The 27267-nt window shown below is 46.6% G+C and overlaps 1 protein-coding gene across 1 annotated transcript in view; it reads left to right on the forward strand.

Annotated features, from left to right (window-relative positions):
• C2CD3 (C2 domain containing 3 centriole elongation regulator) overlaps nt 1-27267 on the forward strand; it is a 165777-nt gene that overhangs the window by 22452 nt on the left and 116058 nt on the right. The window contains exons 6-10 of the mRNA XM_063950988.1: nt 10825-10957; nt 11045-11203; nt 12890-13034; nt 13201-13358; nt 14715-14924. Of these exons, the coding sequence (XP_063807058.1) occupies nt 10825-10957; nt 11045-11203; nt 12890-13034; nt 13201-13358; nt 14715-14924 (805 nt within the window). The remainder of the gene's footprint in view (nt 1-10824; nt 10958-11044; nt 11204-12889; nt 13035-13200; nt 13359-14714; nt 14925-27267) is intronic.

Below are 27267 nucleotides of genomic sequence, written 5' to 3' on the forward strand. Positions count from 1 at the left end.
TTCAGCCATCACTTTGCTCAGCTTGTTCTTAATAGTGCTGTTGACTCTTTCCACCTTCGCACTCGCCTGTGGGCAGTATGGAGTATGCAGCTTGCTATTAATTCCCATCAGTTTGCACATAACCTGAAAGACTTCACCTGTAAAATGGGTACCCCTATCGCTTTCAATTATCCTAGGGATACCATATCTGCACACAAATTCCTGCACAATTGTCTTTGCAGTGCATGTAGCATTATTTGTGGCAGCAGGGAACGCTTCTACCCAATTGGAAAACACATCAATACAGACTAACACATATTTTAAATTTCTGCAGGGTGGTAACTGTATGAAATCAATCTGTATTACCTGGAAAGGGCCGTCTGTCGGCGGGATATGGGATGGTTCTGTTGGTATTGACTTTCCAATATTCTTCCTCAAGCAGATAAGACATGTCATTGCTCTCTTACCCGCATGAGAAGAGAATCCTGGCGCACACCAGTAGGCTCTCACCAGCTTACACATACCCTCTTTACCCAGGTGAATCAGACCGTGTGCCGCCTCAGCTAAGCTTGGAAGATATGCTCTGGGAGCTACTGGCTTACCCTGTCCATCTGTCCAGAGTCCTGAGGACTCCTGGCCATACCCTTTTGACCTCCAGACTGCCTTTTCCTGTGGAGAACACACATTTTGCATTTCACTCAATTTTTGTGTGTTGACGGTGTTGAATACCATCAGTGGTGTGATATCTGTTTGTATGGGGGTGCTGGCTGCTGATTTAGCAGCTTCGTCTGCCCGGCTGTTACCAAGTGACACTGGGTCTTGACTGTAAGTGTGGGCTTTGCACTTGATAACAGCCACCCTGTCAGGTTCCTGTATCGCTGTTAGAAGTCTTTTTATATGGGATGCATGCGCTACAGGTGTGCCAGCTGCCGTCATGAAATTTCTGAGGCGCCATAGGGCCCCGAAATCATGCACTACTCCAAAGGCATACCTAGAATCTGTATATATATTGGCTGACTTACCCTTGGCCAATTCACACGCTCTGGTTAGGGCGACCAGCTCAGCACTTGTGCTGAGTGCGGTGGGCCCAGGGGTTCAGCTTCTATGATACCTCTCATCTACGACTGCATATCCAGTACACAGGTCTCCCGAGTCCGTCTGTCTGTGGCAACTACCGTCAGTGTAAAAAGTAAAATCTACGCCTTCCAGTGGGTTGTCACTAATGTCGGGTCTTGCAGTGAAAGTTTGGTTCAGATATTCCATACAATCATGTGTGTCAGTGTCTGTACTAAATCCTCCTTCACCATCCTCATCCTCCACCCTTTGTGCCTGTCCAGGCACACCTGGCAGATAAGTTGCAGGATTTAGTACGCTGCATCTCTTTATGGTGATGTTTACAGGGGCCATTAGTGCTAATTCCCACCTTGTAAACCGTGCAGATGAGACATGTCTGGTTTGGGCAGAGTTCAGTAAGGCTGACACTGCATGAGGTGTACGGATGGTCAGGTTGTGTCCTAACACTACGTCTTCGCTTTTACTCACTAGCAAAGCTATCACTGCAACACTTCGCAAGCATGTGGGGAGAGACCGTGCTACGGTGTCCAACTGTGCACTGTAGTAAGCTACCGGCCTGCTGGCATCACCATGTCTCTGGGTTAGGACACCTGCCGCACACCCAGCACTTTCCGTGCCGTACAATTCAAAGGGTTTCCCATAATCTGGCATGTCTAATGCAGGTGCCTGTGATAGACATTGTTTAAGTCTCTCAAATGCCAGTTCGGACTCATCTGTGTGAAAGATTCGATCTGGTTTGTTTGAGGAGACCATTTCCTGTAAAGGTAAAGCTGGGATGGAGAACCCTGGGATCCAGTTTCGGCAGTACCCACACATTCCAAGGAAAGTGCGGATCTGCTGCTGGGTTTGTGGCAGAGTCATGTCGCGAATCGCCTGTATTCTATCAGCGGTGAGGTGTCTGAAGTCCTTGTGTCAAGCAATGTCCCAAATATTTTACCTTGGTCTGGCACAACTGCAACTTGTCCTTTGAAACCTTGTGTCCCGTATTAGAAAGGTGAAACAGAAGCTGTTTCGTGTCTTTCAAGGACGATTCGAGTGAATCTGAACACAGCAGTAAGTCATCTACATACTGTATTAATACTGACCCGCTCTCAGGTTGAAAGGATTGTAAACAGTCATGCAAAGCCTGGGAGAAAATACTTGGGCTGTCAATGAAACCTTGGGGTAGGCGAGTCCATGTGTATTGTACTCCCCTGTATGTGAATGCAAACAGGTATTGGCTGTCAGGGTGCAGAGGGACCGAAAAGAAAACAGAACAGAGGTCAATGACAATGAAAAACTTTGCAGTAGGGGGAATTTGCATGAGGATGACAGCTGGATTTGGCACTACGGGGAATTGGCTCTCAACTGTCTTGTTTATCCCCCTTAGATCCTGCACTAGCCTGTAACCCCTCCCCCCACTCTTTTTCACAGGGAAGATAGGACTGTTGGCAGTGCTGGACATCCTAACTAGGATGCCCTGTTGTAGCAAGCGCTCTATGATTGGGTACACTCCTAACTCCACCTCTGGCTTCAGAGGATACTGTGGGATTTTTGGAGCTATCCTACCATCTTTTACTTGCACTACTACAGGAGCTACATTTGCCATTAATCCAGTGTCTTGTCCATCTTTGGTCCAGAGGGATTCCGGTATCTGGGAGATCATTTCCTCTACCTTGGATGGACACTTGTCTATAACAGCAGAGTGTGACATTAACCTTTGTGGGGTGTCTAACATATCCTGCACTTCCTGAACGTGATTCTCAGGTATATCTAAGAAGACACCCTCAGGAGTACAATATATGACACACCTCATCTTACACAATAAATCTCTCCCAAGTAGATTAGTCGGAGCCGATGCAGCCAGCAAAAAGGAGTGCTAGGTCTGCAAAGGCCCTATCGTAATCTCAGCTGGTCTACTAAAAGGGTAGTGTTGCACTATTCCTGTTACCCCCATTGCTGAAATTGTTTTGCCCGTGGTTTTCATACCTACCGTTGAATTTAACACTGACCTGGCCGCCCCTGTATCTACAAGGAAAGGTAGTGATCTACCAGCTACATCAACTGTGACCTCGGGTTCATTTCCAAGGCTAGCAATCAACTTCACTGGCTGCAAACTACAGGTGTGGCCTAACCCCTATTGTATGTTGTGACCCTCCCGCAGCGCGCTGGCAGCTACAATATGTGAGGGGGGTAGCTGAGAATTTCCAGAGGTCTGCCAGTCCCTCCTAGGTGGGTACCTCCTTGTTTCCCCTGCATGTGGCTCATAACTCCTCCTCCTATGCGATCCCTGATCCCTATTACGTGTATCATAATGTGGTTCATGTTCTGGTCTAGGGGGTCGATATACCTTATGTATGCCTTTTTATAATTACAGTTTCGTGCGTAATGTCCTTCCCTCTGGCAGTCATAACATTTTACTACATACGACTTACCATCAGGGGTCTGGGGTTTCGGCTGATGCGGCTTCGTTGTAAGGGCTTTTATACTTACTGTCATCAGCTTATCCCCCTGTGACTCCCTGTGCTTAATGATGTTCCGATCGTGCTCGATAGTGGACTCTCTTAATGCAGCCACCGAGATACACCTCCAGTTAGGTTGAGTGGTTTGTACCCTTGTTCTCAATGTTTCTTTTAACCCGTCCATTAATACTGACACGGCTACCTCTCTATGATGTATATTTTCCTTGATGTCCTCGACCCCAGTGTATCTAGCCATTTCTTGCAGTGCTCGATGGAAATATTCAGAAGCAGTTTCGCCTTCTTTTTGTCTTAAGGAAAAGATTTTATTCCATTTGACAACAGTAGGGAAACATACTCCTAATTGTAGATTGATCTGTCTTACATTCTCCTGAGTGTATTCATCAGTGAAAGGTACTTCTACGTCCAATTTACAATCAGTAATGAATTTCGCAGGGTCAATATTGGAGGGTAAACCTACTCGTAGCACTGTTCGCCAATCTTTGTTTGTGGGTTCGGTGGCGTTACCTAATTCTCTAATAAACCTCTGACATGCGGCTAGATCCTTTCTGGGATCGGGAAATTCAGACATAATTGTTCTCAATTCTGTCCAGGACCAAGGACAATGCATAGCAATGTTCCTGATGGGAGTGATTCCCTGAGCGTCAGTCCTCGCATTGGGGACTGCGATCACCCTGACAGGATTTAGTTCAATTACATCATTCTGAGTTGATTCTTCAATGTGAGGTGCAATTGTCTCTGCATAATGTACTGTACCGTACTTACCTGTGGACACGACCTCACCTACTCCTCCGCTAGGGGCCTTTACTACTCTTATTGGTTGGTCCGTGCCCACTTGGGTGTCTTGTATGGTGGCTGCTAGAGAGAGTGCCGATATTGTGCTGTGCTCATCTTCTTGCTCGCAGTCCTGAGGGAAGTTTAGAATGGGATACAACTTGCACGGGTTAGCATTAATACATTTATCAAGTTCACTCTTATCATATATCAGTATGCCATTGTCTGTAGCCACTTTCTCCCCTGTAATATACGGTGGTAGTAGTGCGGTTGCCATCAGTTTCCTGCTAGGTTTGGAACCGGCTGCGTGAGCTAGTTCCCTCTGCATATCGCCCTCTTGCTGCCATAAATGTAAACCGTTTGTGTGTCTGACCCTTTGTTTTCGGGATTTTATCAGACATATCCTAAACCTTAAATTCTGCAATACCTCTGGATTAAAACTTCCTACCTTAGGGAATGGTTCCCTATCTTCCGCAGTCATACGTTCCCATTCATTGCATAAAACCTCTGTGTGTGATCCATACTTCTCACACATTATGTACCTCGCCGACCCCTTGGGCCGCGGAATATCAACCTGAACCCTGGTTGAACGTCCCTTACTTGAGCAACTGGCCCCCATATTTTGCAGGTATTGCCTTCTCAGCTAATTCCTACAAAAAAAACAAAATACTCAATATAAGGCAACGGTGAAAGTTCAACGAGTGCTCTCACCCACTCACGCCCACGTTGGCCAATACTACCATACACTGTTGATAGCGCAGGCAATGTACCCAACCTAGGGCCCCTGTGTAACCTCTATTTACTGAAAGTATCTGGGAGTGACTTACCCTTTCCAGTAAATATTGGTTGTTGGAGATTTCCTGAGTGACCAGCGAAACTCCCTTAAAACAACTCCCAGCGCTAATGATCTCGCGATTTTACACAAAGCTCGTAAAAAGGGTATCACCTTGCGCTAAGTATTGCACTCACGAACGCGCGGTACAATCGCACAGCGCATAGATAACTGTTACTTATCCGCCGTACGACCAATGGAATCGTTTTTCAGGCTGCGAAACCTCAGCCGGAGCGTATCAATCAAATGGCCTATATGGGTTCTTCGCTAACCCCCTGGGCTGCGGTATCTAAACAAAAACCTCGCTGACCTTTGGTCTGCGGTACTCGAAACCTTCGCTGACCTTTGGTCTGCGATATCTACTACTTTGCTCCTTTGTACTTTAATCAATGTTAACGTGAGCAAGCCACTCTCACGCCACCAAGTGTCCACTCACCTGGTGTGGTCTCCTACGGGATCCCGAATTCCCTGGGTCCACAAAACCTTTATTGTTTGCACACTCACACTCGTTCACTCAAATACACTTTGGTTTTTCTGTACAGAAAATTAACTTTCATTCAGATAAACAGCCTTAGTACCAGAGGTAATACAGTAAAAAAGGATTTATTTAAACTAAATTTTGGACACTGAACAATTTGTGCTATTATCGCGTGGCTACCGTCTCGCGCCTAAAGTAAACAATGCTATTGTGTAATTTGTACTTAGCGGTCGTACCTTTACGCACGTTGCGTGAACACGCCACGTGCGTATGTCTTTACGTAGCGTACGCAGTCCCGTACTTTGTCCAAGACACGTGTACAAAGACCGTACGTCCGCAGTAGTACAAATACCACACTTCTATAAATGTAAGCGATATTAACTATAATCGCTCACTTAACACCACACACAGTTTCTTCTGTATAAACCTTTACAACTAGGCCAGGCTGCGTATGCGTCTTACACTTACTTCCTTAAATATTAACTATATTTTAACTAAATAGCAACAAATTTTTCAGTACAGGTCTAAATGAATCTAGTAATCGCTACTTATGGCAACAATGCAAGCAAATATGCAAAGTACAAAATACAGGTGTATGCGTGTGTTGTGTGCGCATTTGGCGCCAAACAGAAATTTACAGACTTTAAAAATAGCTTTGCGTTCTTACCTTACGTATCCCACCAGCATCCCTACAAACCATGCAGAGCAGACGCCATCATATCAGCAATTGAGGTAGGGTTTATCAGTGTATTCTACGACCAGGAAAAGGCTTACGTAGGATACCTAGATACCTCTCCGCCCTTTGCTGATAGATGAAGTCTGCTTTAACCTGCTAGGTTGTGGGTATGAGGAAAAAACGGACGATGCCCCCAATTGATAATGCCGATATTATCTTAAACGATAAAGCTATACCTTTAAACACCCTTTAACCATTGAGCCGCTGCTGCCGCTGGACTTATTACACACGCTACGCACTTTGTACGTTATTTGCGTACAGAGTCCCGTACGTTGTACGTACTTGGCGTACACACGCCGCGCTGGGTGTACAGAGTACGCACAGCGCGCGCACACTTTTATTAAACTTTAAACCTTATTCGTAATGCAATGCAATGTTATTCTTACACTCTAAACTATGTGCCGCAAAGCACTGTAACGATGTTACACTTTAAACCTTACGCAGCGCTGACGGTATAAAGTACCCGCTATGCGTACACACCTTATCAATACACTTTTAAACCTTTCACAGTTAAACACTTTAAACCCTAGCAGGGAAATGAGGACACAACACCGATATGTAGTTAACCGCTGGGTTCTAACACCACAGTGGATTATTTGAAAGGGGATAACAGTTACAAGTTATACACTACAAGGCTAACAAGATAAATCTACAACAGAATAATGGCTACAGTCAATGTACATACGTGAGAATGTTCGCTTGCGCAACCTGGACCAGTCCTCCGCTTATCGGGTAGAAAGCGTTCAGAGTCTTCTGACCGGCCAGGCAGCAATGGGCTTTTTATACACAACTTCCATACACAATACAATGGTTACTGTAATCTCATTGTCCATTGGACACAGGGATGCATCTCTATATTACAGGAGAGGTCATAGGTTGATTTGAAAAGGTGGGCGATGTCTTTCTCAACTGCTCTTGGGGGTGGTATCCTCTGGATTCCCGCCGCATACATAATATACAGTAAATGCAGTTTATATCTATATTCTACTTTTGCACATAACTATACGCAGGAACATGCGATCTTTCTCTAACCAACACCGGAATGTTACCCTTAAAATACCGTACAGCTGGATACTAGACATCACCTTCTAACCTTAGTCTGTCCCTTCCTATCATGCAAAGGCGAATCCCTTAGTCCTGGAATCATTTAAACTGTTGATACTTGCTGATGTGGTGCAGGGGGATATGTGTACAATGTGCACTATTTGGGTTAAATATGTAATGTTCTGATAACCCCCTATGTGCTCACAAACCCCGCCGTATATACCTATACCACGCGCAGGAACGCGGGAGCGATCATACGCAAATTGCGGATATGTGCACGCATGGCGGAACAAGTGCACGCGCAGCGGGCATGTGTATGGGGTTAGTACATGGTGTATGCATTACAATATTTTTCGACTTTGACACTTCATTTCATATGAACCAACCTATCGTGGTGCCTGTGGCTACGAGTGACTTGGAGGACTCCAAGTCCCTGGATGTAGTCAGGGCCTTAAAGATTTATGTAGCCAGGACGGCTAGGGTTAGGAAAACAGAGGTTCTGTTTGTCCTGTATGCAGCCAACAAGATTGGAGTGCCTGCTTCAAAGCAGACTATTGCTCGCTGGATCTGTAACACGATTCAACAGGCTTATTCTACGGCTGGATTGCCGGTACCAAATTCGGTAAAGGCCCATTTCACTAGGAAGGTGGGCTCTTCTTGGGCGGCTGCCCAAGGGGTCTCGGCTTTACAGTTGTGCCGAGCAGCTACTTGGTCGGGTTCAAACACTTTTGCTAAATTTTACAAGTTTGATACCCTGGCTGATGAGGACCTCGCGTTTGCTCAATCGGTGCTACAGAGTCATGAACCCCATGGTCCTTACGGAGTCCCCAGCATCCTCTAGGACGTAAGAGAAAATAAGATTTTAAACCTACCGGTAAATCTTTTTCTCCTAGTCCGTAGAGGATGCTGGGCGCCCGTCCCAGTGCGGACTTACTCTGCAAGACTTGTATATAGTTGTTGCTTACATAAGGGTTATGTTACAGTTAAGATCGGTCTTTGACTGATGCTGTTTTTGTTCATACTGTTAACTGGTTGCGTATATTCCAGGTTATATGGTATGATTGGTGTGGGCTGGTATAAATTTTGCCCTTAGGTTACCGAAGTCCTTTCCTCGTATTGTCCATCTCCTCTGGGCACAGTTCTCTAACTGAGGTCTGGAGGAGGGGCATAGAGGGAGGAGCCAGTGCACACCCATACTAAAAGTTCTTTATAATGCCCATGTCTCCTGCGGAGCCCGTCTATACCCCATGGTCCTTACGGAGTCCCCTGCATCCTCTACGGACTAGGAGAAAAAGACTTACCGGTAGGTTTAAAATCTTATTTTTACACTTTGACACCTCTGCAACTTTTTGCGTTTACCTGTAAATGAAGATCTAGACAACCAAACTCATCGTCTTTCCCCGCTCCAAAGTACATTGGGGGTCATTCAGAGTTAAACTTAGCACAGCTACGATCATTCACACTGACATGCGGGTGGACGCCCCGCATGTCAGTGAAGCATCCCCCCCCCCCGGAGAAGTGCCTTTGCACTTCAAGAGTAGCTCCCGACCAGCGCAGCTTTAGCGTGCTGGCCGGGAGCTACTCGTCGCTCCCCGGGCCGCAGCGACTGCGTGTGACGTCACGCAGATGCCGCGGGCCGTCCCCCCACTCCCGCCCAGCGACCGCCTCTGCCTCAGAGGCGATCGCTAGGCAACGACGGCTGCCATGCGCAGTTCCGACCCGATCGCTGCGCTGCGAAAAACTGCAGCGAGCGATCGGGTCGGAATGACCCCCTTTGTCCATTGCCAAGACCTTCCTCTCCTCCAAATTCCAATCCAGCTATCTTGGTGACTTCACCCTCTCGTTCACTCCCCGCTTTCAGTCCCTCACTCAATCCTGCTTCTTTACCTCCAAAATATTTCTGGGATTGGTCCCTTTCTCACTCTAGAAGCCACCAAAATTGTCATTCCACTCCCTTATCCTCTACCTCCGTTATTACCGTACCCTTCTCCTCTCAGTCTTACTCCTCTCTCGCTTTACATCCTCGTCATTCCATTCTCCACTCTACTGCCAATCTCGTTTTCCGCACTCACCAATCCTCCTCCCGGCTGTCTGACTCTCCAGTGACTACACCAAATCAGATTCAAACTCCGCTCACTCACAAAGCCTTCAACCTCTCCCCCTCTACATCCCCAACATCATCTCCACTCACACTCCCTGTCAACAACCACTCCCCCTCTACATCCCCAACATCATCTCCACTCACACCCCCTGTCAACAACCTCTCCCTCTCAACATCCCCAACATCCTCTCCACTCACACTCCCTGTCAACAACCACTCCCCCTCTACATCCCCAACATCTTCTCCACTCACACCCCCTGTCAACAACCTCTCCCCCTCTACATCCCCAACATCCTCTCCACTCACACCCCCTGTCAACAACCTCTCCCCCTCTACATCCCCAACATCATCTCCACTCGCATCCCCTGTCAACAACCTCTCCCCCTCTACATCCCCAACATCATCTCCACTCGCATCCCCTGTCAACAACCTCTCCCCCTCTACATCCCCAACTTCATCTCCACTCGCATCCCCTGTCAACAACCTCTCCCCCTCTACATCACCAACATCCTCTCCACTCGCATCCCCTGTCAACAACCTCTCCCCCTCTACATCATCAACATCCTCTCCACTCACACCCCCTGTCAACAAAACCTCTCCCCCTCTACATCCCCAACATCATCTCCACTCACACTCCCTGTCAACAAAACCTCTCCCCCTCTACATCCCCAACATCATCTCCACTCACACCCCCTGTCAACAAAACCTCTCCCCCTCTACATCCCCAACATCATTTCCACTCACACTCCCTGTCAACAACCTCTCCCCCTCTACATCCCCAACATCATCTCCACTCACACTCTCTGTCAACAACCTCTCCCCCTCTACATCCCCAACATCATCTCCACTCGCACCCCCTGTCAACAACCTCCTCCTCCTCCTCCTCCTCCTCCTCCTCCTCCTCCTCCTCCTCCTCCTCCTCCTCCTCCTCCTCCTCCTCCTCCTCCTCCTCCTCTTCTTCCCTGATTTGCCCATGTACGGCTCTGCAGGACTCGTGGCTCCTTAAAAATAACCGCTAATAATAATAATCCTCTACTCATTTTTGTGAATGGGGAGCCTCCGCTTCTGGAGTTTGGGCGCTTACCAATAAACCGTTTACTCCAAAGATAAGGTTTTTTTCGGGGAGGTTCGCAAACACTGTCCTCGACGAACTTTAACAGTCCAGGTTTTAAAGATATCCATGCTAGAGAATAGGTGACTAAATTAGTATCTCATTAAGTTTTATTATACAAGCATGGATATCCTTAAAACCTGGCCTGTTCGGGTGCCCTGCATTGTTGTTTGCTCACACAAGCAGACTTCCTAGCTTACAGTACATTATTAAGAGGGCGAGTTTGTGTTTTTCAGTTCTCTTACACCAAGGAAACCGTCTCAGAGACGCCATAGCCGAATCTGCCCTGCGGCTGGAACCTAACCTGGACGGAGAGTCAGTGCTGTCCCCTGTCTTGGTTAATAGAGATTACACCTCACACGCTGTCAGGTGACTGTACTAGAAGTGCTCAGATAAACATTTCTCTTCAATAGCAGACTGTTACGTGGTTATTATATACACATTTGTTTATTGCAGGTCTTCTCCAGAGATCCTTTCATCTCGTCTTCACCAGAACCTCCTGAATGTCCATAAATCTATGTTCGGTAGAGATGTGATCCTGCAACCGGCAGACCACGCTCTTCCCGAGTTACATATTTCACATGATGACAGGGCTATAGAGCTGCTACTGGGCAGGTAAGTGTCTGTGCCTAATGGATATCGCTGGTAACGAGGCCTCAATGCGAAACAGAACTTGTCCTAAATGACCATTTACCTGCTGTCCAAGCTGAGGCTAAACTGTGGGTCCTCTAACATCCCCTCGCTCCTGCTTAGCCTGCACTTTCCTGCTCTTGTGGCTTCTTAGCCCACACTTTCCCTCTCCCGTGGCTGCTTAGCTCGCGCTTTCCCCCTCCTGTGGTTACTAAGCCTGTGATTTCCCTCTCCCGTGGCTGCTTTGCTCACACTTTCCCCCTCCTGTGGTTACTAAGCCTGTGATTTCCCTCTCCCGTGGCTGCTTTGCTCACACTTTCCCCCTCCTGTGGTTACTAAGCCTGTGATTTCCCTCTCCCGTGGCTGCTTAGCTCGCGCTTTCCCCCTCCTGTGGTTACTAAGCCTGTGATTTCCCTCTCCCGTGGCTGCTTTGCTCACGCTTTCCCCCTCCTGTGGTTACTAAGCCTGTGATTTCCCTCTCCCGTGGCTGCTTAGCTCGCGCTTTCCCCCTCCTGTGGTTACTAAGCCTGTGATTTCCCTCTCCCGTGGCTGCTTTGCTCACACTTTCCCCCTCCTGTGGTTACTAAGCCTGTGATTTCCCCCTCCCGTGGCTGCTTTGCTCACCTTTCCCCCTCCTGTGGTTGCTAAGCCTGTGATTTCCTCCTCCCGTGGCTGCTTTGCTCACACTTTCCCTCTCCTGTGGTTACTAAGCCTGTGATTTCCCCCTCCCGTGGCTGCTTTGCTCACCTTTCCCCCTCCTGTGGTTGCTAAGCCTGTGATTTCCTCCTCCCGTGGCTGCTTTGCTCAAGCTTTCCTCCTCCTGTGGTTACTAAGCCTGTGATTTCCCCCTCCCGTGGCTGCTTTGCTCACGCTTTCCCCCTCCTGTGGTTACTAAGCCTGTGATTTCCCTCTCCCGTGGCTGCTTTGCTCACACTTTCCCACTCCTGTGGTTACTAAGCCTGTGATTTCCCCCTCCCGTGGCTGCTTTGCTCACCTTTCCCCCTCCTGTGGTTGCTAAGCCTGTGATTTCCCCCTTCCGTGGCTGCTTTGCTCAAGCTTTCCTCCTCCTGTGGTTACTAAGCCTGTGATTTCCCACTCCCGTGGCTGCTTTGCTCACTCCTGTCTGCTCTTGCCCATGACTGCTTATCTTGCGTCTGCCCACTCCTGCGATTGCTTAGCTTGCTCCTGGCTGCTCCCATCACTGTTTCATGGGAGTCATTGGAGAATGCGAATACTGGACCGCAGGTTAATCATTATTTGGGCGCGGGTGTTACTTAGGGTAATCCACCTAACACTTAATCATTTATTGATGAGTTCAGTAATTTGTGCTGCAGACTTTACACGGTCTCTGGTCAGGCTGATCCTGTATCTCCCCCTGTGCGGTCTGTTCTCTATAGTCTGCGAATGTTCTGTATTTATATTTGGCTGATTCTCCATATTATAAGCTAAGCCTAAAATTATTTTTTTTACCTGTTACTATAAATATGTGATAACATTACCGCACCATGTACATCAGTATATATATTACAGAATATGTGACATATACTCCTGCTGCATGTGTACTATAGATTTACAGTGTATACATTGTGATCTCCCTCTGCTGTGCACCCGGCCTCCTATGCAGTATACATAAACCCACTCATGCAGCTGATTCGGTTGTCTGTTGTTCAGCTCTCCTCTGTCTCCTGGCCATTACTGGGATGGGACTGGGTCACCACCAGAATCCATGGCAGGAAGCGACTTCTACAATGAGAGTGAACTGAACGATCCACACTATGACCAGAGCCTGCTGGAGAACCTCTTCTACACGACACCTGTAAGTCCAAAGAATCCTCTCTGTCACATCTATGATATCCAATAACTCTTATTATGCTTTCATAAAGCACAACTGAGGGTCCTTCAACGACCACTTCTAACATTTTGTCTATTCTTCTTTTTTATATATATATATTTCTTTTTTGGGGGTGCGCACTTGTGTGAAGAAATCGGATGGCAGCACCAGCGATTACATAAGTGATGATGACCTGTCTAAGTCTCAAAGGAATAAAAACAAAAATAAAGCGGTCCGGAATGAAGGACGGCCAACGGGGGAGTCGCCGCGTAAAGCGGAGGCCTCTGGGGCATCGCTACACATCTCTGGGTAAGAACGGTCATTAGACGGATGTGAGATCACTGGTCGGAAGAGACTCTTGGCAGTGAGCTGAGGCGGGTGTTATGGGTAAATCCTCAGATTACCGGGCTGCGTCTTTCTGTCGCAGTACAGCTGCCAAGAGACCGGCCAATAAGCCTGTCACTGCTGATTCAGCTCCACACAGGTCATGTATCCCCTAATGGAAGCCCAACCATCACAAAGCGGCTGCCCGTCCTTGTTCTACACACATGAGCTGCTCAAATCATAGATTTACTTAGTGAAATCTTTTTGTTGGATTTTGCCCGTGAGATTGAACATAGGGAAAATAAAACTCATATAATAATTATAAACCCCATGCGGAAACTGACATCGGAGAACAAAGGATATGCTAGATAACTCTGGCTACTTTAATACAAGATAGAGGGAAGGGGTGAGTGTGGGAAACTGTCTGTACCAGAGAGGAGGAAGAGAGAGAATGTTAGTAGATGAGAGGGGAGACTGCTAGTAGCCTAGATGACAAATCATGTCCGTTAAGTAGAAGCCACACTATGGGAGACAGTACATAGATAAACAGTCAATAGGTCGAAGGCAGTAGGCCGGCAGGGTCAGAAGGTCGACATGGGCAAAAAGTCAACGCACAGATGGTCGATGCATGTTTTTCAAGGATTTTTAGGGGTGGTGTTAGGCACTTGGGGGAGGGTTGGGGTTATGCTGCCAGAGGGGACAGATAGGCACTTAGGGCAGAGTTGGTTAGGCCGCAGAAAGGGGCGATAGGATTAGGCATTGGGGGGATGTGAGGGTTAAAAATAAAATCTTCTGTGATAGTGAATTGTGCCTTTTAGTAGCACCAGAGACGCCTTCTGTGGGCGACTTCTGTGACTTATTTTTATGTGTCATTCATAATATCCAGTCTGGGTCTGACGCTGTGTGCCAGTCCTGGGATATCAAGACCTGTCCGCCGTGCTGGCCTTTGGTTGGAACCGCTGACCTTTTGGAACCTGCCTGTGTAAATAAATTGGGACTAAGACTCTGAGGTTTATTATCGAAGTTCTGAGCGTGTTTGTGCCCATATTTAAAAGCTCAATGCTTTTACTAGCGAGACATGGCTAGTAAAAGCATTGCCCTTTTAAATATCTGGCATACACTCGCTCAGAAGCGCTGGATGTACAACCCGACACTTCGGAAATAAACCACTATGACTAGAATGTAATAGGTTCTGCATTGATAAAAGTGATGATTAAATTGCCCCTAAAGCAATATGATAAAGTAATATTTCTATCTCTGAGACTCCCAGCTTGAGTTTGCAGTCGCACAGTGTTCAGTGCTTCAGTAACCCCAGTAAATGTCCATATTGTCACTCATAAGAACGCACAGGTCTGACGGGCAGTCTGATGACGCTGCAACGAGATCGGAAGCCATTGATCTGACGATCGACCGCCTGACTCTTCTGGGTCGGATGCACGTGGCTCGGGTCATCGTGGAGTCTTTAAAGGTCCAGCCAGAGAGCACACAGGTCACACCCAGCAAGAGAAGCAGCAAGGGGAGACCGCCGCGGCCTGCTCCCTCCCTGAAACGGTATTTCTTTATTTCTATATTGGGTGTAAACCTATATTGCAGGGGTGGGGAACCTTTTTTCTACCAAGGGCCATTTGGATATTTATAAAATACTTCGGGGGCCAAACAAAAATGATCAACTTAAAAATTAGCCTGCCACCAGTAGTTATGCCCCAGTAGATATACCCCAAGTCAGTAATTATGCCCCCATTAGATATGCCCCCAGTCACTTGTTATGCTCCATTAAATATGCCCCATTAGATATGCTCTCTAGTAGCGCCGTTTACACACGCACATTAAAAGAAAGAAAAAACCCCACAATACTCACCAGCCCCGCTCCTGCTTCCAGACCCTTGCCCTCTTCCTGGCCACTCGCTCTTCAGAACTATGGGATAGACGTCATGACATCTCTACCATAACACCGCACAGCAGCACATGCACACTGCCAGGGCCGGAAGCCAGAACTCAGGGGTGAGCTCCTGCCTCCGGCTGCTGCTGAGGGTAAGAAGCCAGGCGCCCACTAGTAACAAAATCTCAGCGGGCGCCTGGCATCTCCACGGTCAGGTGAGCCTGTCCGGGCCGGATCAAGTGGCTCTGCGGGCCTTATACTGCCCGCGGGCCTGAGGTTCCCCACCCCTGCTATATTGGGTGTAAACCAATTTTACCTATCTAGATTTTCCAGATGTACTGTGGCTGATTCCGAGTCGGACCAGTCTGCAGCAGCAGTTCCATGTGACCGTAGCAGTCCTCTTTCTGCCTTATGCTAATGCAGCTGTCCGCTCACATTTCCAGTTGCGCCCGACTCGGGATCATTAGCTGTGAGAAGCCATGTCTCAGTGGTGCGCTTGCAGGTCTTTATAGTTAGAAAAAAAGCCATTTGTTTCCCCCAGCACCCTGAATGATAACCGTAACCAGATTTAAATTCCACATAATAATAGAATTCAGAGATCTTCGTTACACATATTTGCGCAAATGTGTGAATAAGCCCCAAAGCCGCATCAAGGCATCTCTGTATATTTGGGGTCCCTAGCGCTATATCTAGGTGCAGGGTGTGGCACCCCAAAACACCAGCATAAGCCAGAAAGCCCAGCGTAGCATACCAGTGAAAAAACTATAGTGTTAATAAATTAGTGTTTAGGAAGCCGAAGCAATAAAGTGATACAAAAATGAAATGCAATTAAAATAGAGAAATAGTGTTAAAAAATTAATAAGTGAAAAGTGTTAATAGAATGTAAGGGTATGCCACACTAAGGCCATCCAGCTCAGCCAGTCCAGAGGCACCACACCTCACACCTCCATTACCCCAATCTGGGTCTAAGATTAACCAGCAAGGAGCCACATGATAATGGCTCCTTACTACAATATGTCTAAGCTAAGAGCTACCTACCTTGGAGCAACCCCATAATGCTCCATGTGGCATGTCAGGGCCTGCACCTCCTCCTAATGCAGGAACCTCTCTGCCTCTCACAACAAACATATATATTGGTAGATGCTCAATTAGCTTAGTGATATCATTCAGGTGCTCGAAAGGGAGGGGTATTTCTAAGCAAGAAAAAAAGCCATTTGTTTCCCCCAGCACCCTGAATGATAACCGTAACCAGATTTAAATTCCACATAATAATAGAATTCAGAGATCTTCGTTACACATATTTGCGCAAATGTGTGAATAAGCCCCAAAGCCGCATCAAGGCATCTCTGTATATTTGGGGTCCCTAGCGCTATATCTAGGTGCAGGGTGTGGCACCCCAAAACACCAGCATAAGCCAGAAAGCCCAGCGTAGCATACCAGTGAAAAAACTATAGTGTTAATAAATTAGTGTTTAGGAAGCCGAAGCAATAAAGTGATACAAAAATGAAATGCAATTAAAATAGAGAAATAGTGTTAAAAAATTAATAAGTGAAAAGTGTTAATAGAATGTAAGGGTATGCCACACTAAGGCCATCCAGCTCAGCCAGTCCAGAGGCACCACACCTCACACCTCCATTACCCCAATCTGGGTCTAAGATTAACCAGCAAGGAGCCACATGATAATGGCTCCTTACTACAATATGTCTAAGCTAAGAGCTACCTACCTTGGAGCAACCCCATAATGCTCCATGTGGCATGTCAGGGCCTGCACCTCCTCCTAATGCAGGAACCTCTCTGCCTCTCACAACAAACATATATATTGGTAGATGCTCAATTAGCTTAGTGATATCATTCAGGTGCTCGAAAGGGAGGGGTATTTCTAAGCAAGAAAAAAAGCCATTTGTTTCCCCCAGCACCCTGAATGATAACCGTAACCAGATTTAAATTCCACATAATAATAGAATTCAGAGATCTTCGTTACACATATTTGCGCAAATGTGTGAATAAGCCCCAAAGCCGCATCAAGGCATCTCTGTATATTTGGGGTCCCTAGCGCTATATCTAGGTGCAGGGTGTGGCACCCCAAAACACCAGCATAAGCCAGAAAGCCCAGCGTAGCATACCAGTGAAAAAACTATAGTGTTAATAAATTAGTGTTTAGGAAGCCGAAGCAATAAAGTGATACAAAAATGAAATGCAATTAAAATAGAGAAATAGTGTTAAAAAATTAATAAGTGAAAAGTGTTAATAGAATGTAAGGGTATGCCACACTAAGGCCATCCAGCTCAGCCAGTCCAGAGGCACCACACCTCACACCTCCATTACCCCAATCTGGGTCTAAGATTAACCAGCAAGGAGCCACATGATAATGGCTCCTTACTACAATATGTCTAAGCTAAGAGCTACCTACCTTGGAGCAACCCCATAATGCTCCATGTGGCATGTCAGGGCCTGCACCTCCTCCTAATGCAGGAACCTCTCTGCCTCTCACAACAAACATATATATTGGTAGATGCTCAATTAGCTTAGTGATATCATTCAGGTGCTCGAAAGGGAGGGGTATTTCTAAGCAAGAAAAAAAGCCATTTGTTTCCCCCAGCACCCTGAATGATAACCGTAACCAGATTTAAATTCCACATAATAATAGAATTCAGAGATCTTCGTTACACATATTTGCGCAAATGTGTGAATAAGCCCCAAAGCCGCATCAAGGCATCTCTGTATATTTGGGGTCCCTAGCGCTATATCTAGGTGCAGGGTGTGGCACCCCAAAACACCAGCATAAGCCAGAAAGCCCAGCGTAGCATACCAGTGAAAAAACTATAGTGTTAATAAATTAGTGTTTAGGAAGCCGAAGCAATAAAGTGATACAAAAATGAAATGCAATTAAAATAGAGAAATAGTGTTAAAAAATTAATAAGTGAAAAGTGTTAATAGAATGTAAGGGTATGCCACACTAAGGCCATCCAGCTCAGCCAGTCCAGAGGCACCACACCTCACACCTCCATTACCCCAATCTGGGTCTAAGATTAACCAGCAAGGAGCCACATGATAATGGCTCCTTACTACAATATGTCTAAGCTAAGAGCTACCTACCTTGGAGCAACCCCATAATGCTCCATGTGGCATGTCAGGGCCTGCACCTCCTCCTAATGCAGGAACCTCTCTGCCTCTCACAACAAACATATATATTGGTAGATGCTCAATTAGCTTAGTGATATCATTCAGGTGCTCGAAAGGGAGGGGTATTTCTAAGCAAGAAAAAAAAGCCATTTGTTTCCCCCAGCACCCTGAATGATAACCGTAACCAGATTTAAATTCCACATAATAATAGAATTCAGAGATCTTCGTTACACATATTTGCGCAAATGTGTGAATAAGCCCCAAAGCCGCATCAAGGCATCTCTGTATATTTGGGGTCCCTAGCGCTATATCTAGGTGCAGGGTGTGGCACCCCAAAACACCAGCATAAGCCAGAAAGCCCAGCGTAGCATACCAGTGAAAAAACTATAGTGTTAATAATAAGAATTTACTTACCGATAATTCTATTTCTCGGAGTCCGTAGTGGATGCTGGGGTTCCTGAAAGGACCATGGGGAATAGCGGCTCCGCAGGAGACAGGGCACAAAAAAGTAAAGCTTTTACCAGATCAGGTGGTGTGCACTGGCTCCTCCCCCTATGACCCTCCTCCAGACTCCAGTTAGGTACTGTGCCCGGACGAGCGTACACAATAAGGGAGGCAATTTGAATCCCGGGTAAGACTCATACCAGCCACACCAATCACACCGTACAACTTGTGATCTAAACCCAGTTAACAGTATGATAACAGAAAGAGCCTCTTAAAGATGGCTCCTTAACAATATAACCCGAATTTGTTAACAATAACTATGTACAGTATTGCAGATAATCCGCACTTGGGATGGGCGCCCAGCATCCACTACGGACTCCGAGAAATAGAATTATCGGTAAGTAAATTCTTATTTTCTCTATCGTCCTAAGTGGATGCTGGGGTTCCTGAAAGGACCATGGGGATTATACCAAAGCTCCCAAACGGGCGGGAGAGTGCGGATGACTCTGCAGCACCGAATGAGAGAATTCCAAGTCCTCTTTTGCCAGGGTATCAAATTTGTAGAATTTTACAAACGTGTTTTCCCCCGACCACGTAGCTGCTCGGCAGAATTGTAATGCCGAGACCCCTCGGGCAGCCGCCCAAGATGAGCCCACCTTCCTTGTGGAATGGGCCTTAACAGATTTAGGCTGTGGCAGGCCTGCCACAGAATGAGCAAGTTGAATTGTGTTACAAATCCAACGAGCAATCGTCTGCTTAGAAGCAGGGGCACCCAACTTGTTGGGTGCATATAGTATCAACAGCGAGTCAGATTTTCTGACTTCAGCCGTCCTTGAAATGTATATTTTTAAGGCTCTGACAACGTCCAACAACTTGGAGTCCTCCAAGTCGCCAGTGGCCGCAGGCACCACAATAGGTTGGTTCAGGTGAAACGCTGATACCACCTTAGGGAGAAAATGCGGACGAGTCCTCAGTTCTGCCCTATCCGAATGGAAGATTAGATAAGGGCTTTTATAAGATAAAGCCCCAATTCAGATACTCTCCTGGCGGAAGCCAGGGCCAGTAACATAGTCACTTTCCATGTGAGATATTTAAAATCCACCTTTTTCAATGGTTCAAACCAATGGGATTTGAGGAAATCTAAAACTACATTTAGATCCCACGGTGCCACCGGAGGCACCACAGGAGGCTGTATATGCAGTACTCCTTTAACAAAAGTCTGTACCTCAGGAACTGAGGCCAATTCTTTTTGGAAGAATATTGACAGGGCCGAAATTTGAACCTTAATAGATCTCAATTTGAGACCCATAGACAATCCTGATTGTAGGAAATGTAGGAAACGACCCAGTTGAAATTCCTCCGTCGGAACACTCCGATCCTCGCACCACGCGACATATTTTCGCCAAATGCGGTGATAATGTTTCGCGGTGACTTCCTTCCTTGCCTTAATCAAGGTAGGAATGACTTCTTCTGGAATGCCTTTCCCTTTTAGGATCTGGCGTTCAACCGCCATGCCGTCAAACGCAGCCGCGGTAAGTCTTGAAAGAGACAGGGACCCTGTTGTAGCAGGTCCCTTCTCAGAAGTAGAGGGCACGAGTCGTCCGTGACCAACTCTTGAAGTTCCGGGTACCAAGTCCTTCTTGGTCAATCCGGAGCCACTAGTATTGTTCTTACTCCTCTTCACCGTATAATCTTCAATACCTTTGGTATGAGAGGCAGAGGAGGAAACACATATACTGATTTGTACACCCAAGGTGTTACCAGTGCGTCCACAGCTATTGCCTGTGGATCTCTTGACCTGGCGCAATACTTGTCCAGTTTCTTGTTGAGGCGAGACGCCATCATGTCTACCATTGGTCTTTCCCAACAGTTTATTAGCATGTGGAAGAGTTCTGGATGAAGACCCCACTCTCCCGGGTGAATATCGTGTCTGCTGAGGAAGTCTGCTTCCCAGTTGTCCACGCCCGGGAAGAACACTGCTGACAGTGCTATTACGTGATTCTCCGCCCAGCGAAGAATCTTGGCAGCTTCTGCCATTGCACTCCTGCTTCTTGTGCCGCCCTGTCTGTTTACATGGGCGACCGCCGTGATGTTGTCCGACTGAATCAACACCGGTTTTCCTTGCAGGAGTGGTTCCGCCTGGCTTAGAGCATTTTAGATTGCTCTTAGTACCAGAATGTTTATGTGAAGAGACTTTTCCAGGTTCGTCCATACCCCCTGGAAGTTTCTTCCTTGTGTGACTGCTCCCCAGCCTCTCAGGCTGGCGTCCGTGGTCACCAGGATCAAATCCTGTATGCCGAATCTGCGGCCCTCCAATAGATGAGCCTTTTGCAACCACCACAGAAGATATACCCTTGTCCTTGGCGACAGGGTTATTCGCAGGTGCATCTGAGGATGCGACCCTGACCATTTGTCCAACAGATCCCTTTGGAAAATTCTTGCATGGAATCTGCCGAATGGAATTGCTTCGTAAAAAGCCACCATTTTTCCCAGGACTCTTGTGCATTGATGTACAGACACCTTTCCTGGTTTTAGGAGGTTCCTGCAGGTCGGATAACTCCTTGGCTTTTTCCTCGGGAAGAAAAACCTTTTTCTGAACCGTGTCCAGAATCATCCCTAGGAACAGCAGACGTATCGTCGGAAAACAGCTGCGATTCTTGGAATATTTAGAATCCAGTCGTGCCGTCGAAGAACTACTTTAAATAGTGCTCTTCCGACCTCCAACTGTTCTCTGGAACTTGCCCTTTTTAGGTCGTGCAAGTAAGGGATAATTTAGATGCCTTTTTTCTTTGAAGAAACATCTTTTCGGCCATTACCTTGGTAAAAAGGCCCGGGGTGCCGTGGATAATTCAAACGGCATCGTCTGAAACTGATATTGACAGTTCTGTACCACGAACCAGAGGTACCCTTGATGAGAAGGACAAAATTTGGACATGGAGGTAATCCTTGATGTCCAGGGACACCATATAGTCCCCTTTTTTCCGGTTCGCTATCACTGCTCTGAGTGACTTTATCTCGATTTGAACCTTTTATGTAAGTGTTCAAAACATTTTAGATTTAGACTATGTGTCACCAAGCCGTCTGGCTTCAGTACCACAATATAGTGTGGAAAAATAATACCCTTTTCCTTGTCGTAGGAGGGGTACTTTGATTATCACCTGCTGGATATACAGCTTGTGAATTGTTTCCAATGCTGCCTCCCTGTCGGAGGGAGCCGTTGGTAAAGCAGACTTCAGGAACCTGCGAGGAGAAGATGTCTCGACTCTCCAATCTTTACCCCTGGGATAATACTCGTACGATCTAGGGGTCAACTTGCGAGTGATCCCACTGCGCCCTGAGACTCTTGAGACTACCCCCCCACCTTGAGTCCGCTAGCACGGCCCCAGCGTCATGCTGAGGACTTGGCAGACGCGGTGGAGGGCTTCTTTTCCTGGGAAAGGGCTGCCTGCTGCAGTCTACTTCCCTTACCTCTATGTCTGGGCAGATATGACTGGCCTTTTGCCTGCATGCCCTCATGGGAAAGGAAAGATTGAGGCTGAAAAGACGGTGTCTTTTTTAGCTGAGATGTAACTTGGGGTAAAAAAGGTTGGATTTCCCAGCTGTTGCTGTGGTCCCCAGGTCCGATGGACCGACCCCCAAATAACTCCTTCCCTTTATACAGCAATACTTCCATGTGCCGTATGGGATCTGTATCACCTGACCACTGTCGTGTCCCTGACATCTTCTGGGAGATATGGACAACGCACTTATCTTGATGCCAGAGAGCAAATATCCCTCTGTGCATCTCACATACATATATATAGAATGCATCCTATTAAATGCTCTACATGAATAAAATATTTTCAGTCAGGGAATCCGACCAAGCCAACCCAGCACTGCATCTCCAGGCTGATGGCGATCGCTGGTCGCAGTATAACCACCGTATGTGTGTATATACTTTTAGGATATTTTTCCAGCTTCCTATCAGCTGGCTCCTTGAGGGCGGCCGTATCTGGAGACGGTAACGCCACTTGATAAGCGTGTGAGCGCCTTATCACCCTAAGGGGTGTTTTCCAACGTACCCTAATTTCTGGCGGGAAAGGGTATAACGCCAATATTTGCTATCGGGGTAACCCTACGCATCATCACACACTTCATTTTATTTTATCTGATTCAGGAAAAACTACAGGTAGTTTTTTCACTCCCACATAATACCCTTTCTTGTGGTACTTGTAGTATCAGAAACACGTAACACCTCCTTCATTGCCCTTAACGTGTGGCCCTAATGAGAAATACGTTTGTTTATTCACCGTCGACACTGTATTCAGTGTCCGTGTCTGTGTCGACCGACTGAGGTAAAAGGGCGTTTTTAAAACCCCTGACGGTGTTTCTGAGACGCCTGGACCGGTCCTAATAGATTGTCGGCCGTCTCATGTCGTCAACCGACCTTGCAGCGTGTTGACATTCTCACGTAATTCTCTAAATAAGCCATCCATTCCGGTGTCGACTCCCTAGAGAGTGACATCACCATTACAGGCAATTTCTCCGCCTCCTCACCAACATCGTCCTCATACATGTCGACACACACGTACCGACACACAGCACACACACCGGGAATGCTCTGACAGAGGACAGGACCCACTAGCCCTTTGGGGAGACAGAGGGAGAGTCTGCCAGCACACACCAAAAACGCTATAATTATATAGGGACAACCTTATATAAGTGTTTCTCCCTTATAGCATCTTTTATATATATATACAATATCGCCAAAATCAGTGCCCCCCCTCTCTGTTTTAACCCTGTTTCTGTAGTGCAGTGCAGGGGAGAGCCTGGGAGCCTTCTCTCCAGCTTTTCTGTGAGAGAAAATGGCGCTGTGTGCTGAGGAGATAGGCCCCGCCCCTTTTTCGGCGGGCTCGTCTCCCGCTATTTTTGAAGTTAGGCAGGGGTTAAATATCTCCCATATAGCCTCTGTGGGCTATATGTGAGGTATTTTTTGCCTCTAATAAGGTTTTTATTTGCCTCTCAGAGCGCCCCCCCCCAGCGCTCTGCACCCTCAGTGACTGTTGTGTGAAGTGTGCTGAGAGGAAAATGGCGCACAGCTGCAGTGCTGTGCGCTACCTTTATGAAGACTCAGGAGTCTTCAGCCGCCGATTTTGGACCTCTTCTCTCTTCAGCGTCTGCAAGGGGGCCGGCGGCGCGGCTCCGGTGACCATCCAGGCTGTACCTGTGATCGTCCCTCTGGAGCTAGTGTCCAGTAGCCAAGCAGCAAATCCACTCTGCACGCAGGTGAGTTCACTACTTCTCCCCTAAGTCCCTCGTTGCAGTGATCCTGTTGCCAGCAGGACTCACTGTAAAGTAAAAAACCTAAGCTAAACTTTCTCTAAGCAGCTCTTTAGGAGAGCCACCTAGATTGCACCCTTCTCGTTCGGGCACAAAATCTAACTGGAGTCTGGAGGAGGGTCATAGGGGGAGGAGCCAGTGCACACCACCTGATCTGGTAAAAGCTTTACTTTTTTGTGCCCTGTCTCCTGCGGAGCCGCTATTCCCCATGGTCCTTTCAGGAACCCCAGCATCCACTTAGGACGATAGAGAAAAATTAGTGTTTAGGAAGCCGAAGCAATAAAGTGATACAAAAATGAAATGCAATTAAAATAGAGAAATAGTGTTAAAAAATTAATAAGTGAAAAGTGTTAATAGAATGTAAGGGTATGCCACACTAAGGCCATCCAGCTCAGCCAGTCCAGAGGCACCACACCTCACACCTCCATTACCCCAATCTGGGTCTAAGATTAACCAGCAAGGAGCCACATGATAATGGCTCCTTACTACAATATGTCTAAGCTAAGAGCTACCTACCTTGGAGCAACCCCATAATGCTCCATGTGGCATGTCAGGGCCTGCACCTCCTCCTAATGCAGGAACCTCTCTGCCTCTCACAACAAACATATATATTGGTAGATGCTCAATTAGCTTAGTGATATCATTCAGGTGCTCGAAAGGGAGGGGTATTTCTAAGCAAGAAAAAAAGCCATTTGTTTCCCCCAGCACCCTGAATGATAACACTAAGCTAATTGAGCATCTACCAATATATATGTTTGTTGTGAGAGGCAGAGAGGTTCCTGCATTAGGAGGAGGTGCAGGCCCTGACATGCCACATGGAGCATTATGGGGTTGCTCCAAGGTAGGTAGCTCTTAGCTTAGACATATTGTAGTAAGGAGCCATTATCATGTGGCTCCTTGCTGGTTAATCTTAGACCCAGATTGGGGTAATGGAGGTGTGAGGTGTGGTGCCTCTGGACTGGCTGAGCTGGATGGCCTTAGTGTGGCATACCCTTACATTCTATTAACACTTTTCACTTATTAATTTTTTAACACTATTTCTCTATTTTAATTGCATTTCATTTTTGTATCACTTTATTGCTTCGGCTTCCTAAACACTAATTTATTAACACTATAGTTTTTTCACTGGTATGCTACGCTGGGCTTTCTGGCTTATGCTGGTGTTTTGGGGTGCCACACCCTGCACCTAGATATAGCGCTAGGGACCCCAAATATACAGAGATGCCTTGATGCGGCTTTGGGGCTTATTCACACATTTGCGCAAATATGTGTAACGAAGATCTCTGAATTCTATTATTATGTGGAATTTAAATCTGGTTACGGTTATCATTCAGGGTGCTGGGGGAAACAAATGGCTTTTTTTCTTGCTTAGAAATACCCCTCCCTTTCGAGCACCTGAATGATATCACTAAGCTAATTGAGCATCTACCAATATATATGTTTGTTGTGAGAGGCAGAGAGGTTCCTGCATTAGGAGGAGGTGCAGGCCCTGACATGCCACATGGAGCATTATGGGGTTGCTCCAAGGTAGGTAGCTCTTAGCTTAGACATATTGTAGTAAGGAGCCATTATCATGTGGCTCCTTGCTGGTTAATCTTAGACCCAGATTGGGGTAATGGAGGTGTGAGGTGTGGTGCCTCTGGACTGGCTGAGCTGGATGGCCTTAGTGTGGCATACCCTTACATTCTATTAACACTTTTCACTTATTAATTTTTTAACACTATTTCTCTATTTTAATTGCATTTCATTTTTGTATCACTTTATTGCTTCGGCTTCCTAAACACTAATTTATTAACACTATAGTTTTTTCACTGGTATGCTACGCTGGGCTTTCTGGCTTATGCTGGTGTTTTGGGGTGCCACACCCTGCACCTAGATATAGCGCTAGGGACCCCAAATATACAGAGATGCCTTGATGCGGCTTTGGGGCTTATTCACACATTTGCGCAAATATGTGTAACGAAGATCTCTGAATTCTATTATTATGTGGAATTTAAATCTGGTTACGGTTATCATTCAGGGTGCTGGGGGAAACAAATGGCTTTTTTTCTTGCTTAGAAATACCCCTCCCTTTCGAGCACCTGAATGATATCACTAAGCTAATTGAGCATCTACCAATATATATGTTTGTTGTGAGAGGCAGAGAGGTTCCTGCATTAGGAGGAGGTGCAGGCCCTGACATGCCACATGGAGCATTATGGGGTTGCTCCAAGGTAGGTAGCTCTTAGCTTAGACATATTGTAGTAAGGAGCCATTATCATGTGGCTCCTTGCTGGTTAATCTTAGACCCAGATTGGGGTAATGGAGGTGTGAGGTGTGGTGCCTCTGGACTGGCTGAGCTGGATGGCCTTAGTGTGGCATACCCTTACATTCTATTAACACTTTTCACTTATTAATTTTTTAACACTATTTCTCTATTTTAATTGCATTTCATTTTTGTATCACTTTATTGCTTCGGCTTCCTAAACACTAATTTATTAACACTATAGTTTTTTCACTGGTATGCTACGCTGGGCTTTCTGGCTTATGCTGGTGTTTTGGGGTGCCACACCCTGCACCTAGATATAGCGCTAGGGACCCCAAATATACAGAGATGCCTTGATGCGGCTTTGGGGCTTATTCACACATTTGCGCAAATATGTGTAACGAAGATCTCTGAATTCTATTATTATGTGGAATTTAAATCTGGTTACGGTTATCATTCAGGGTGCTGGGGGAAACAAATGGCTTTTTTTCTTGCTTAGAAATACCCCTCCCTTTCGAGCACCTGAATGATATCACTAAGCTAATTGAGCATCTACCAATATATATGTTTGTTGTGAGAGGCAGAGAGGTTCCTGCATTAGGAGGAGGTGCAGGCCCTGACATGCCACATGGAGCATTATGGGGTTGCTCCAAGGTAGGTAGCTCTTAGCTTAGACATATTGTAGTAAGGAGCCATTATCATGTGGCTCCTTGCTGGTTAATCTTAGACCCAGATTGGGGTAATGGAGGTGTGAGGTGTGGTGCCTCTGGACTGGCTGAGCTGGATGGCCTTAGTGTGGCATACCCTTACATTCTATTAACACTTTTCACTTATTAATTTTTTAACACTATTTCTCTATTTTAATTGCATTTCATTTTTGTATC

This window comes from Pseudophryne corroboree, chromosome 2 (assembly GCF_028390025.1).
Source record: "Pseudophryne corroboree isolate aPseCor3 chromosome 2, aPseCor3.hap2, whole genome shotgun sequence".
NCBI classification, from domain to species: Eukaryota; Metazoa; Chordata; class Amphibia; order Anura; family Myobatrachidae; genus Pseudophryne; species Pseudophryne corroboree.